This window comes from Rana temporaria, chromosome 7, assembly GCF_905171775.1.
Source record: "Rana temporaria chromosome 7, aRanTem1.1, whole genome shotgun sequence".
In the NCBI taxonomy this organism is placed as follows: Eukaryota; Metazoa; Chordata; class Amphibia; order Anura; family Ranidae; genus Rana; species Rana temporaria.
The window spans coordinates 58,151,580-58,168,040 of record NC_053495.1 but is presented as its reverse complement, the minus strand read 5'-3'; the positions used below and the strand labels follow the sequence as shown (position 1 = coordinate 58,168,040).

The 16,461-nt window shown below is 43.6% G+C and overlaps 1 protein-coding gene across 2 annotated transcripts in view; it reads right to left on the bottom strand.

Moving 5' to 3' along the window:
* TMPRSS6 (transmembrane serine protease 6) overlaps window positions 1–16,461 on the bottom strand; it is a 214,715-nt gene that overhangs the window by 55,195 nt on the left and 143,059 nt on the right. For both annotated transcript variants that reach the window (XM_040359433.1, XM_040359432.1), the window contains 2 exons: window positions 13,463–13,605; window positions 13,257–13,355 (listed from right to left, as the gene is read on the bottom strand). In XM_040359433.1, the coding sequence (XP_040215367.1) occupies window positions 13,257–13,355; window positions 13,463–13,605 (242 nt within the window). The remainder of the gene's footprint in view (window positions 1–13,256; window positions 13,356–13,462; window positions 13,606–16,461) is intronic.

The window sequence follows — 16,461 nt, the reverse complement described above, 5'->3', positions numbered from 1 at the left end:
ATATACAGTTTTGTTCAAAATTATTCAACCCCCCAATGCTGTAAAGGGTTTTAGGGAATTTAGTGTACATTTGTAATTTATAGTGTACATTAGTACATTTGTAATTGTATTCAGAATGAAATCCTACAAGGACTTCTTAAAGAACCACATGCAACTAAAATGACATCAATTGGTTTTGTAATACAGTAGTAAATGTTTATTTTGTGAATTCTTCATTTACACAATTATTCAACCCCTTAAAGACTACCATTTTGAAGAACAGAGGTTCATTAAAGTGTTTTCAATCAGGTATTGAAAACACCTGTGGATGTCAGGGAGCAGCAATAAAGCCAAATAAGCACCAATTAGGCAGCTTTAGACTGTGATACTCAGCTCCTTCTAGACATTTACTGGTGTGGTTACAAACATGGTGAAGTCAAGAGAATGGTCCAGGAAAACAAGAGAAGAGGTGATTACTCTTCACAGGAAGGGCAATGGCTATAAAAAGATTGCAAAGATGTTAAACATACCAAGAGACACCATAGGAAGCATCATTCGCAAATTCAAGGCAAAGGGCACTGTTGAAACGCTACCTGGTCGTGGCAGAAAGAAGATGCTGACTTTGACTGCTGTGCGCTACCTGAAGCGTAGAGTGGAGAAAAGTCCCCGTGTGACTGCTGAGCATTTGAAAAAAGATTTGTCAGATGTGGGTACTGAAGTTTCTGCTCAGACAATATGGCTCGCACTGCTTAATGAAGGCCTCCATGCCAGAAGTCCCAGGCGCACCCCCTTGCTGTCTCCAAAGAATAAGAAGAGTCGACTGCAGTATGCCAAAAGTCATGTGGACAAACCACAGACGTTTTGGGATTGTGTTCTGTGGACTGATGAAACAAAATTAGAACTGTTTGGGCCCATGGATCAATGCTATGTTTGGAGGAGAAAGAACAAGGCCTATGATGAAAAGAACACCTTGCCTACTGTGAAGCATGGCGGGGGTCAATCATGCTTTGGGGCTGTTTTGCTTTTGCAGGTACAGGGAAGCTTCAGCGTGTGCACGGTATCATGAATTCTCTTCAGTACCAGGAGATATTGGATGACAATGTGATGCAGTCCGTCACAAACCTGAGGCTTGGGAGACGTTGGACCTTTCAACAGGACAATGATCCCAAGCATACCTCCAAGTCCACTAGAGCATGGTTGCAGATTAAAGGCTGGAACATTTTGGAGTGGCCATCGCAGTCACCAGACTTAAATCCGATTGAGAACCTTTGGTGGGACTTAAAGAAAGCAGTTGCAGTGCGCAAGCCTAAGAATGTGACTGAACTGGAGGCTTTTGCCCATGACCAATGGGCGAAGATACCCGTAGATCGCTGCAAGACACTTGTGTCAAGCTATGCTTCACGTTTAAATACTGTTATAACTGTAAAAGGATGTTGTACTAAGTACTAAGTTTGAATGTCACTTGGGGTTTGAATAAAACTGATAATGATGTGAGCATAGAAAAGACATTTGTGGTTATTTCATTATAAATGTTATGTTATATTTGTCTGACCTACACGTGCCTCTTTGATTTAATTGTAAGCAGGATGACTGAATGATCAAAATCAATGTCAAACTGGCCAAAACAATCAATTTCAGTGGGGGTTGAATAATTTTGAATACAACTGTAGAACATGTTCCGATGTGATTTGGCCGGTCAAAAGCCTGATTGTGTGTAAGTCATGCACTCCACAAATCTGGCCTTTATGGAAGAGTGGCAAGAAGAAAGCCATTGTTGAAAAAAAGCCATAAGAAGTCCCATTTGCAGTTTGCGAGAAGCTATGTGGGGGACACAGCAAGCATGTGGAAGAAGGTGCTATGGTCAGATAAGACCAAAATTGAATTTTTTTGGCCTAAAAGCAAAACGCTATGTGTGGCGGAAAACTAACACTGCACATCACCCTGAACACACTATCCCCACTGTAAAACATGATGGTGGCAGCATCATGTTGAGGGGTATTCTCAATGTGTTTTGTGAGTTCAAAACCTTGCTTTCTCAGGGGAAGCACAGACAATAAATGGAGACAAAGGATACACATAAGTACCAATAATATATATATATATATATATATATATATATATATATATATATATATATATATAGTAAGGGATTAGCTCGGTAGCGGGGTGTGTGACCCCCTGGATGGGTTCACTACACACTGATTTATACAGAGAAACTGCCGAAGACGGTTGAAAGCAAAGATTTTGGTTTATTCTTCCATCTTGCTGGAAACAAGTGCAAGCATCCAAACAGTATAAACAAAATCAAACATAAAATAAACCCTGGCCACTTGGGGAGTCTACCTTCACCACACAGGAACCTATCTATGGAGTCTGGCACAGTCTAGTGCTGGGCAGACACTGCTGGTCCTACAGCAGAAAACAATAGTCTCTTTTTGATTTTTATCACACAGAAAAATTAACAGCACCTCACCTCTTCAGAAGTATTTTCGCTCACTGCTCTCCTTCACTCAGAAAGCCTCAGGATGCAGCAATCAGTAGTAATCCTCTGGATTACTTATAGAGGCCTTAATTGCCTCATTCTGAACAGCTGAAGTTTTTCAATGCCCTTAAATCTTTCTGGCTGCTTCTGAAGCTGACACCTGATAATAATTGGTATATTGTCTAAACAAGGCAGAAATGTATCTCCCGTCTGTGACAACACCCAGAGATTTACCTGACTTCCTGTCACAATATATATATATATATATATATATATATATATATATATATATATATATATAGAGTGAGGAAAATAAGTATTTGAACACCCTGCTATTTTGCAAGTTCTCCCACTTGGAAATCATGGAGGGGTCTGAAATTGTCATCATAGGTGCATGTCCACTGTGAGAGACATAATAATAAAAAAAAATTCCAGAAATCACAATTTATGATTTTTTAACTATTTATTTGTATGATACAGCTGCAAATAAGTATTTGAACACCTGTCTATCAGCTAGAATTCTGACCCTCAAAGACCTGTTAGTCTGCCTTTAAAATGTCCACCTCCACTCCATTTATTATCCTAAATTAGATGCACCTGTTTGAGGTCATTAGCTGCATAAAGACACCTGTCCACCCCATACAATCAGTAAGAATCCAACTACTAACATGGCCAAGACCAAAGAGCTGTCCAAAGACACTTGAGACAAAATTGTACACCTCCACAAGGCTGGAAAGGGCTACGGGGAAATTGCCAAGCAGCTTGGTGAAAAAAGGTCCACTGTTGGAGCAATCATTAGAAAATGGAAGAAGCTAAACATGACTGTCAATCTCCCTCGGACTGGGGCTCCATGCAAAATCTCACCTCGTGGGGTCTCAATGATCCTAAGAAAGGTGAGAAATCAGCCCAGGACTACACGGGAGGAGCTGGTCAATGACCTGAAAAGAGCTGGGACCACCGTTTCCAAGGTTACTGTTGGTAATACACTAAGACGTCATGGTTTGAAATCATGCATGGCACGGAAGGTTCCCCTGCTTAAACCAGTACATGTCAAGGCCCGTCTTAAGTTTGCCAATGACCATTTAGATGATCCAGAGGAGTCATGGGAGAAAGTCATGTGGTCAGATGAGACCAAAATAGAACTTTTTGGTCATAATTCCACTAACCGTGTTTGGAGGAAGAAGAATGATGAGTACCATCCCAAGAACACCATCCCTACTGTGAAGCATGGGGGTGGTAGCATCATGCTTTGGGGGTGTTTTTCTGCACATGGGACAGGGCGACTGCACTATATTAACCTCTTGCCGACCGCGCTATAGCAAAAATACTGCTACAGCGCGGTCGAGTTACTGTGACAGGACGTCCCTGGGACGTCCTCGTGCACTTCCGCGTTTGCGCGTCCCCTGGGGCGCGCTCGCGGAAGTGTCCGTGCTCGCCGGGTCTAGAAGACCCGGCGCATCACGGATCACGGTAAATTGCCGCTGAAATTGCCGTCAAATGACGGAGCGATCACTTGTAAACAAACCGGCGTCATTTGATGACGCCGGTTCCTCCCTCCCCTCTCTGTACCGTTCGGTACAGTGCGAGAGGAGAGGGGGGGAGCGCGGGGTGTCAGCAGTGCTGTGGCTGGACAACTGCAGTCACAGATCCATCCCAGCTCAGCTATCCCTGCGCAATACTCTGCAAATACCCCATACTCTGGCAATACTACCCCATACTCTGGCAATACTACCCCATACTCTGGCAATACTACCCCATACTCTGGCAATACTACCCCATACTCTGGCAACACTACCCCATACTCTGGCAACACTACCCCATACTCTGGCAATACTACCCCATACTCTGGCAATACTACCCCATACTCTGGCAATACTACCCCATACTCTGGCAATACTACCCCATACTCTGGCAACACTACCCCATACTCTGGCAACACTACCCCATACTCTGGCAATACCTTGATACTCTGCAATACCCTGCGCAATACTCTGCAATACCCTGCGCAATACTCTGCAATACCCCAATACCCTGCGCGATACTCCGCAATACCCCAATACTCCGCAATACCCCAATACTCCGCAATACCCCAATACTCAGCAATACCCCAATACTCCGCAATACTCTGCAATACCCCAATACTCTGCAATACCCCAATACCCTGCGCGATACTCCGCAATACCCCAATACTCCGCAATACCCCAATACTCCGCAATACCCCAATACCCTGCGCGATACTCCGCAATACCCCAATACTCCGCATATATAATGTTTTGGGGTTCTATGTAATTGTAAGAATTGGTCTGGGTGTTCCAGAACGCCTGATGGCGCTCCCTGCATGTTGGGCCTCTCTATGTGGCCACGCCGTGTAAAAGTCGCACACATGGGGTATCGCCATACTCGGGAGGAATAGCAGAATGTGTTTTGGGGTGTAATTCGTGGTAAGCATATGCTGTGTGTGAGAAATAACCTGCGAATATGACAGAAACAAGTTTTCTTTTTTTTTTTTTACAGAATTTTCTGTCGTTTTTCTTTTATAGCGCAAAAAATAAAAAACCCAGAGGTGATCAAATACCACCAAAAGAAAGCTCTATTTGTGTGAAAAAAAGGACAAAAATTTCAAATGGGTACAATGTTGCATGACTGAGTTATTGTCATTCAAATTGTGAGAGCACCGAAAGCTGAAAATTGGTCTGGTTAGGAAGGGGGTTTAAGTGCCCAGTGGTCAAGAGGTTAAGGAGAGGATGACCGGGGCCATGTATTGCGAGATTTTGGGCAACAACCTCCTTCCCTCAGTTAGAGCTTTGAAGATGGGTCGAGGCTGGGTCTTCCAACATGACAATGACCCGAAGCACACAGCCAGGATAACCAAGGAGTGGCTCTGTAAGAAGCATATCAAGGTTCTGGCGTGGCCTAGCCAGTCTCCAGACCTAAACCCAATAGAGAATCTTTGGAGGGAGCTCAAACTCCGTGTTTCTCAGCGACAGCCCAGAAACCTGACTGATCTAGAGAAGATCTGTGTGGAGGAGTGGGCCAAAATCCCTCCTCCAGTGTGTGCAAACCTGGTGAAAAACTACAAGAAACGTTTGACCTCTGTAATTGCAAACAAAGGCTACTGTACCAAATATTAACATTGATTTTCTCAGGTGTTCAAATACTTATTTGCAGCTGTATCATACAAATGAATAGTTAAAAAAATCATACATTGTGATTTCTGGATTTTTTTTTTTTATTATGTCTCTCACAGTGGACATGCACCTACGATAACAATTTCAGACCCCTCCATGATTTCCAAGTGGGAGAACTTGCAAAATAGCAGGGTGTTCAAATACTTATTTTCATCACTGTATATATATATAAAATATCCTGAGGAAGCAAGCTTTTGAACTTGCAAAATGCGTTGAGAATACCAGCACAGATTTTCCCAGCCTGATGACGTATATCAGTACAGACCATATAGGTTTTATGCAAAAGTTTCAGTAATTGAACTGTACAATATTTAGAATGTATTTCTATCTTTGCTATACATGTATGACTTGTTGTTTTTAAATGAATGTAAATATATTTTTGTATATTTTACCTGTGTTGCTCAAGTTGTTCAAGACAGTGTAGTGGACAGTATAGTGGTCAGTGTAGTGGTCAGTAGGGATGAGCCCCCCCCCCCCCCCTGTTCGGTTCGCACCAGAACCTTTGAACGGACTGACCGTTCGCGCGAACATTTAGAACCCCATTGACGTCTATGGGACTCGAACGTTCGAATTCAAAAGTGCTAATTTTAAAGCCTAAGATGCAAGTTATTGTCGTTAAACGTCTTTGAGAACCCGGGTCTTGCCCCAGGGAACATGTATAAATGGAAAAAAGTTTTAAAAACAGTCGTTTTTTCTGGAGCAGTGATTTTAATGATGCTTAAAGTGAAAAAAAAAAAGAAAGAAAAATTCCTTTAAATATCGTACCTGCTGGGTGTCTATAGTATGCCTGTGAAGTGGCACGTGTTTAGAACTGTCCCTGCACAAAATGAGATTACTATAGGAAAAAAGTAATTTAAAACTGCTTGCAGCTTTAATGTAATGTCTGGTCACTGCAATATGAATGAAAATCATTGAGAAAAATAGCACAGACACACCACGTAGCTTTAGGTGCACACTGCAGAGGACACAGGCAGTACACACCACGTAGCTTTAGGTGCACACTATAGAGGACACGGGCAGTACACACACCACGTTGCTTTAGGCGCACACTGCAGAGGACACAGGCAGTACACACCACGTAGCTTTAGGTGCACACTGCAGAGGACACGGGCAGTACACACCACGTAGCTTTAGGTGCATACTGCTGAGGACACAGGCAGTACACACCACGTAGCTTTAGGTGCACACTGCAGAGGACACGGGCAGTACACACCACGTAGCTTTAGGTGCACACTGCAAAGGACACGGGCAGTACACACACCACGTAGCTTTAGGTGCACACTGCAAAGGACACGGGCAGTACACACACCACGTAGCTTTAGGTGCACACTGCAGAGGACACAGGCAGTACACACCACATACCTTTAGGTGCACACTGCAGAGGACACAGGCAGTACACACCACGTAGCTTTAGGTGCACACTGCAGAGGACACAGGCAGTATACACACCACATAGCTTTAGGTGCACACTGCAGAGGACACAGGCAGTACACACCACGTAGCTTTGGTGCACACTGCAGAGGACACGGGCAGTACACACACCACGTAGCTTTAGTTGCACACTGCAGAGGACACAGGCAGTACACACCACATAGCTTTAGGTGCACACTGCAGAGGACACGGGCAGTACACACCACGTAGCTTTAGGTGCACACTGCACAGGACACATGCAGTACACACCACGTAGCTTTAGGTGCACACTGCAGAGGACACGGGCAGTACACACCACGTAGCTTTAGGTGCACACTGCAGGGGACACAGGCAGTACACCATGTAAAAATACTGCAGCTAGCACAATCACCTGCCTGCCAGTAAATTAGGAAGTGCAGATCTAGATAAACTATACAGTGTATAAATATATATACAACACCTGGGATGCATATATATCTTCTACACACTGTAACTTTAACTGACTAGCCTGCCTGTCTGTCTGCCCTATCCACCTACTAAAAATGACACTCTCTCTCTCTGTCTTCTCTCTTTTAACCACCGCAACACACTACACAAGGCCAACCTGCAGGCAGCCTTTTATAGTGTGGGGTGTGTACTAAACCCCCTGAGCCATAATTGGCCAAAGCCACCCTGGCTTTGGCCAATTATGGCTCTCCGTTTTTTGCAAGCTGTGATTGGCCAAGCATGCGGGTCATAGTGCATGCTTGACAAATCATCAGTCAGCAATGCACTGCGATGCCGCAGTTAATTATGGGCCGTGAAACGCAACTCGAATTTGGCGCGAACGGCCCAAAACATTTGTAATTCAATGAACGATCGAACATACGATGTTCGAGTCGAACATGAGTTCGACTCAAATACAAAGCTCAGCCCTAGTGGTCAGTGTAGTGTAGTGGACAGTGTAATGGACAGTATAGTGGTCATTGGAGTAGTCAGTGTAGTGTAGTGGACAGTGTAATGGTCAGTGTAGTGTGGTGGTCTGTGTAATGGTCAGTGTAGTGTAGTGGACAGTATAGTGGTCAGTGTAGTTTAGTGGACAGTGTAGTGGTCAGTGTAGTGGACAGGTAGGTTAGTGTAGAGGTCAGGTAGGTCAGTGTAGTGGACAGTGTAGTGGTCAGTATAGGAATCACGTAGGTCAGTGTAATGATCAGTGTAGTGGTCAGAGAAGTGGAAAGGTAGGTAGGTCAGTGTAGTGGACAGGTAGGTCAGTGTAGTGGTCAGTGTAGGAATCAGGCTGGTCAGTACTATTAGTACTAATTAGAGGAAGGGAAGGGTCTCAGAGAGTGCTAAACATCTGCAGGTTAAGGGGCGCAAATTACTTATCCCAGCCTACAACAAAATGGCCATCGGGACTCAGTACCACAAGGTGTACAGACCTAAGAGAAAATGGACACCAGTGCTGGAGAAAGCCCACCATGCCGACTGCAGAGTGAATCCAGGTATGTGGACACCATGGTCCCTAGCACCTTCCTCCCACAGAAAACACATGCTCCACCTGCAGGAAAGCAAGAGAGGGACCACAGCGCCTAGCAGTCATCAGAGTGTTGTGACGCGGACACTGGAGCCAGGTCATTTGCATCCTTGCAAGAACATTTAAATGTGCAGGCCTGTCCCTGATCTAGATGGGGCCATTTGACCTTGCACTTAGCTGGCAGTCTGCATGTGCTCGATGGCCAGACTGGGGTGACCACTGGATCTTGATCATCCAGCCCATCTCCTAGCCCAGCACAGCCAAGCCCAGCCCACCCCAGCAGTTGATTGCAGATCTCCCGATAAGAACAAAAGTTAAAAAGAAAAAAGGTATAGAACCAAAGGTCCCAGCAGGGAGCTAGGTCCTTACTACTGAAACTAAGCAGAAAAACTGGATGCCTATAGCAGAGAGAGGGATTTTTACAAGCTAGGACTGCCCATAGGCATTGCCAAGCTTATTTTCTGTAGGTGACGATATAACCCTATGGTCCAGAATATGAAGAGCTGTGTCTGTCAATGAACATAAGAGAAAATAATTTTATTCTTTAGTCAGAGCGTGTGTTTTGGAGCGGTGTATTTAGTGCAGTTTAATTTATTTCAGATAGTGTTGTAGTTTTGTGTATTAGATTTCCATAAAACTGTATGGTAAGGAATCTAATAAGTGCTATCCAGGATAGTTAAAATGGGCACTCATAACCCTCAGGAGTAGGAATGAGCTTTGAGTCAAAATCATGTTCGACTCGAACATTGCCTGTTCACCGAACAGCAAAACATTTGGGCTGTTCGATGCAAATTCGAAAAGCCACGGAACACCCTGTAAAAGTCTATTGGAGAAATCTAAAGTGCTAATTTTAAAGGCTTATGCCGTGTACACACAGTCGTTTTTCAGCATGAAAAAAACCCGACGTTTTTAAAAACGTCATTTAAAATCATCGTGTGTGGGCTTCACATTGTTTTTCGGCTTCTGAAAAACGACAATTTTTTTTTTTCCGAACATGCTGCATTTTTTAATGTCGTTTTTCGGGTTGTAAAAAATGATCGTGAGTGGGCTAAAACAACGTTTTAAACCCGCGCATGCCCAGAAGCGAGTTATGAGACAGGAGCGCTCGTTCTGGTAAAACCACCATTCATAATGGAGTAAGCACATTCATCACGCTGTAACAGACAAAAAAGCGCGAATCGTCTTTTACTAACAAGGAATCAGCTAAAAGCAGCCCAAAGGCGAATAGAACTTCCCCTTCAGAGTGCTGTCGTACGTGTTGTACGTCAGCGCGCTTTGTTCATCATTTTTCAAAAACGATGGTGTGTGGGCAACATCGTTTTTAATGATGAAGTTGGAAAAACTTTGTCTTTTAGACATGCTAAAAAATGACGTTTTTTTTAATACCGAAAACAACCGTGTGTACGCGGCATTATATGCAAGTTATTGTGATAAAAAGTGTTTGGGGACCCGGATCGTGCCCCAGGGGACATGTATCAATGCAAAACAAGTTTTAAAACTGATGTTTTTTCGGGAGCAGTGATTTTAATAATGCTTAAAGTGAAACAATACAAGTGAAATATTCCTTTAAATTTCTTACCGGGGGTGTCTATAGTATGCCTGTAAAGCAGCGCTTGTTTCCCATGCTTAGAACTGTCCCTGCACAAAGTGTAATTTCTGAAGAAAAAAAAGTCACTCGCGGCTATAATGAATTGTCGGCTCCCGGCAATACAGAGAAAAGGCATTGAAAGTCACTGAGAATAAAAAATGCGTAGGGGTCCCCCCAAATTCAATTACCAGGACCTTCAAGTCTGGTATGGAAATTAGGGTAACTCTAATATATGTTTTTTTTTTATTATCAATGACTTTTCTCTGTATTGCCGGGAGCTGACAATTCATTATAGCTGCGAGTGATTTTAAATGATTTTTTTCCCTTCAGAAATGACACTTTGTGCAGGGACAGTTCTAAGTACGGGAAACAAGCGCTACTTCACAGGCATACTATACACCCCCCCAGGTACGATATTTATATTTCACTTTTATTGTTTCAATTTAAGCATTATTAAAATCACTGCTCCCGAAAAAACTGCAGTTTTTAAACCTTTTTTTGCGTTGATACATGTCCCCTGACCAGGGTCCCCAAACACTTTTTAGGACAATGACTTTCATATTAGCCTTTAAAATTAGCACTTTAGATTTCAAATGTTCGAGTCCCATAGACTTTAATGGGGTTCCAAAGTTCACACAAACTTTTGGTCTGTTCGCAAGTTCTGGTGCGAACCGAACGGGGGGGGGGGCTGTTCAGCTCATCACACGGAGCGGATTCGTATTGATCCGCTCCGTTAGCCCGTTTGGCTCAGCGGGGATTCCTCCGTTAATCCCCGCTGAGCTGAGCTGTCGGTGGACAGGGCGGTCCCTGCACACAGTGCAGAGACCGCCCTGTCTTTCCTCCACTCTCCCCTATGGGGAATCGGATGAATACGGACCGTGTGTCCGTATTCATCCGATCCGTTACGCCGGACGGAGCAAAAATAGAGTTTTCTTCCGTCCGCAAAAGCGGATCTTTGCGGATGCGGATGGTTGCGGACGTTAGCGGATGCATCATCCGCTAACGTCTGCAATTTCATAGGGATAAATTACAAGTCAGTAAACAGACTTGTAATAAACGGACCGTTTGTCCGTATGTGTGAAAGGGCCCTAATGCATTTTTACCAAATTACCAACATTTTGAGGGAAATTAAGACTTATGAAGACATTTTTTGTCTCATTTCTACATTCAGTCTGGGAAAGCAAGGGGCAGCATTTTATTGCTAGGCAATACACACTTACGTTCTGCTACATGGAAAATTATTCCAGTGATAGGTAAGTATAACATTTTTGTTATTTTTAACTAAAAAAAATGAGACTTTAGTATCACTTAAAGCTGGTCATAGATAGATCTAATCTCGTCCGGTTTAGCAGGAACTGGCATCTATGGGCATGCTGATTGTACCCAAGTTGATCAATTGACTTGGGTACAACCAGCATGTCGGATTTTAAGCATTAGATGTGTTGTCCCTGCAGGGTTAGCTCCCTGCGCCGTGGTTACAGGAATGAAAATCGATTAACCACTTGCCTACCGCCGTATAGTAAAATGACGGCGCCGGGCACCCTTCCTCCCTCCGGGTGGACATCATATGACGTCTTTGTTTTCCCAGCATTCTGGCGCGCGCTCGCCGCATTACTGTGCAACAGATGCGCGTGCCCTCTGGGCAAACCCGCGATTGCTCATCACAGAACAGGGAAGTGGATCTGTGTGTTTAAACACACAGATCCATGTCCTGTCAGGGGAGAGGAGAACTGATCGTATGTTCCTTGTATATAGGAACAACGATCAGTTTCCACCTCTCATCAGTCCCCTCCCCCCACAATTAGAATCACTCCCTAGGACACACAATTAATCCCCTGATCGCCCCTAGTGTTACCCCTTCCCTGCCAGTCACATTTATACAGTAATACATGCATTTTTACAGCACTGGACGCTGTATTAATGTGAATGGTCCCAAAATAGTGTCTAAAGTGTTCGATATGTCCGCCGCAATGTCACACTCACGATAAAAATTGCAGATCGCCGCCATTAGTAGTAAAAAAAATAATAATAATAAAAATGGCATAAATCCCCTATTTTGTAGACACTATAACTTTTGCGCAAACCAATCAATATACGCTTATTGCGTTTTTTTTTTTACCAAAAGTATGTAGAAGAATACATATCGGCCTAAACGAAGGAAAAAAAATGCTTTTTTTTAAAAAAAAAAATTGGGATATTTATTATAGCAAAAAAGTAAAAAATATTGTGTTTTTTTCAAAATTGGCACTCTTTTTTTTGTTTATAGAGCACAAAATAAAAAACACAGAGGTGATCAAATACCACAAAAAAAAAACTTTATTTGTGGTGAAAATCTAATTTAGGTACAACGTTGCATGACCGCACAATTGTCATTCAAAATGTGACAGGGCTGAAAGCTGGAAATTGGCCTGGGCATGAAGGGGGTGAAAGTGCCCTGTATTGAAGTGCTTAAATTATGGCTGTCTTTAGATTTGTTTCTCATGCCCTGTACACACGATCGGTTTCGTCTGATGAAAACGAACCGATGGATTTTTTCATCAGATATCCGATGAAGCTGACTTTCATCAGTCTTGCCTACACACCATCGGTTAAAAATCCGATTGTGTCTAACGCGGTGACGTAAAACACATTGACGTGCAGAGAAAAATTAAGTTCAATGCTTCCGAGTATGCCTTGACTTAATTCTGAGCATGCGTGGATTTTTGACCGATGGATTTCCCCACAGACGATTTTAAAACAGGTTCTATTTTTTTTCACCGATGGGAAAAAAACTGATGGGGCCCACACACGATCGGTCCGTTTTCATCAGACGAACCGATCGCGTGTACAGGGCATTAGAAAAAAGAAAGGGTATGTTTGACCAGGTCTATTACATTACTGAGAGCAGTGGGTGTAACTCAATGCCTATTGGATTGCACTGTCATAGCTTGGCACAGCTGCTTCAAAAGGAAAGTGTAAGTAAGATTATGAAAATGAAGGCTGTTAATACAATGTTTATATTGCCGCATATCTGTCACTGTGACATGAACTGAGCTTTAATATTTAGTTTCGGTCTTAGTCATTTTTGTAGTGGCTGAATTTAGTCTGTTTACTCACCACAGTTTCTCTCATCCAGCCCATTTGGACAATCCTTGATACCATCGCATAATGGAACACACATACCATCAATTTCGCACAGGTACTCCCCAGGACAAGCTGCACAAAGATTCAGAGATGATGTGACAATGCTTGGACTTTAGAAACACAGCAGGCTTTTGTAAAAAAAAAATTGAAGGAGGTCAATATTACACAGCACAACTCACGGTCTGTTAGATTGTAGAGGCTGTAGGATGCCTGTATTCCTGGGCCAGTTTGTGATCCATGACAGGAAAATTTTATTGCAATGTTATTCGACTTCCCTTCGATCCTTGCAGTGTATGATCTAAGCGTACGTAACCCACAGAGCCTATGGATTAAAAGTGATAGAGTGAAGTTACTGTATTGGAATTTAGATACTGATGGATTATTTTTGTTCCTCCATTTTTATGTGTATGGACATGACCAGTGTAGTCCAGAGGTACCCAACCTTACCTCTTAGGCCTTGTACACACGGCCGAACATGTCTGCTGAAACTGGTCCGCAGACCAGTTTCAGCGGACAGATCCGACCGTGTGTACAGCCTAGTAGACAGGTTTCCAGCAGACAAAAGTTTTAAAGCATGCTTTAAAACTTCTCTGCTGGAAACCCGTCCGTCCGACATGTCCGCTGGTTAGTACGCTTAACCAGCGGACCGAAATCTCCCGCATGCGTCGAATGGATTCGACGCATGTGTGGAAGTATTTTACTTCCGGGTTTGCGGACGTGGCGGCGTCAACGTCACCGCAAGGTCACCGCGCTGTCTGTCCGCAGGGATTTCGGTTTGATGGTGTGTACAGCCATCAGACCAAAATCTCCCAGCGGACATATCCGATGAAAACGGTCCGCGGAACGTTTTCATCTGACATGTTCTATCGTGTGTACAGGGCCTGACTGTTATACCACTTCTACTCTAACACCCCCATATCTTATTTTCTAAAATGATGAGACCACACCTTAAATGTGGAGTAAAATGGCCATAACAGCCTATTTATTAAAACACTGTAAAGTAAAACTTCAAAATCAAATATATAATAAAATATATAACATCTGTAAACAACTTAATTAACACAGTCTGTTGGTCTTTTGATGGCCCCCGAACTCGCAACACATATACCACCAATACACTGCTGGCCCATATAACACACTAGGCCTCCAGACGTAGAATCAGCTTGGAGACAACCCCGGCCCGCAGTGGAACCATTACAGTATTCCATCAACCTTTTAGGTGGAATACACCAGAGGGGCACATCTACTGATGAGCCCCCCACCCCTTTTTATCACATTTGTTACTGCCACCGTCAAAGACCAACAGAAACACTGTCAATCCTCAGCTGTTATGACGACCGTCTTCCAGCGCTCCTGCAAGAAAAAAAAACCACACAAACACAACAACAACATATAGGGAGGGCGGGTGGGAAAACTGCCTCCTCCAATTTCTTCCCCAGCTTACTGTTCCTTTCCTGGTCCCACCTCTCCCTTAAATAATGCCACTCCCCCTTGGTCTTTCCTCTCAGGTCTCCTCCCCACTCAGCTTAAATGTTAACCCGTGCTTGTATACCCTAAACACACTGTCATGCCCGTCCCTGCACTACTTTCTTTTGTCTTTTCCGTTCCAGGCCTCACTCTTGTATAATTTGGAAATTGCCTTCTTCACTTAAATAAAAAATTTGAAAAAAACATGAAATAGTCAGTACCACTTTTGACATTACCTGAAAGTGACCTTGTCAGCACAGGATCACTTTTATGTACAACATGCCAGCCATAAGAAAGCTACATGTATTCCCCTTTTTAGTGGCCTTTTTCTTGAATTACTGCTGAAGAATTACTGCTCTCCCAGCCACTGCACGGGAGGTGTGTGATACCCGCTCTACCTGGTGCTAACTCTGGGTTTTTATACAGGCACATGCATCTCAACAGGACATACACCGATCAGCCATAACTTTATGACTGCTGACGGGTTAAGTGAATAACATTGATTTTCTCATTACAGTGGCATCTGAAAGTCGAGATATATTAAGCGGCAAGAAAATATGTTTCAGTCTTTGCAGATGAGACCAAGCTGGAACTGGAAGTGCAGAGAAGGGCATCCAAACAGATAAGATGTATGGAGGAGCTCAGCTATCTATGAGAAAAGATTAGAGAAACTGAATTTATTCTCTCTTGAGAAGAAAAGATTAAGGGGGAATATGATCAACATGTATAAATACATAAGTGGTCCATATAGTGAACTTGGAGTTGAGCTAATCACTGTAAGGTCATCACAGAGAACAAGGAGGCACATTTTACATCTCTTTACGTTCCTGTAACGGAACTATGAACTATTCTGCCTACAGAGGACTGCATGACTTGTTACTGAGCTCAAAGGGTTAACTGTAGAGTGACTTTTTCACTGCTAAATGCTAATTGACGCTCTGTTGTGTATTACCAGTTAACAGCCTCCTGTCAGGTGTATGCTAACATGATGATGTGTGAGTGTGTATTGTTCTAAAGGTTAATTGAATTCTATTGAGAAAGGAATGTGCCCGTCCAGGTCATGTTAAGTAGATCTCGGGGCCGGAACGTCTAGAGACTGATTGATTCAAGGAGATCATTGTGTTTGAGTTCTGGTAATGAAGAAATGTTTATAATTAGCTCAAAGAAGGTGATTGAAGCTTCCCCACGGTGTGATGTGTGGGTGGGGACAGTTTGATTGTTCATGTGCCTTGAATACTGTATAAAATCTCAGAGTGAACCATTAAAAATCAGTCCTGCTTGACTCTGCAAACGTAGCCCGTCTCGTTTCTTAAAAGGGCGTTCGATGGGATATACCGGCAGTACCTGCATATCTGTCAGGACCATTAAGGTAAGTACTTACCTTAACGGTCCTGACAGTACGAACCAGCAATTAGCAAAGAGGAAGGGGCTGGCTTAAATAGGCCGCACTGGCCACTGATTGGTCCACAGAAGTACAGGTTCAGAACCAGGCTCCATTGGACAGCACACAGAATAGGACTGAGCAGTGGCTCAGAGGCAAAGAGCTGGACTTGTAAATGGAGAGGTCCCAGGTTCGATTCTACCCAGAACCAACTGGGGAATGTGACCGTAAAAGGTCTGTGCCCTGACAATGCCCCCCCCCAGGGGCGGACTCCGGACGCCCAAACTGTCCATTAGTTCCGGATGCTCCTGATGGAAGCTCGGATAGAAC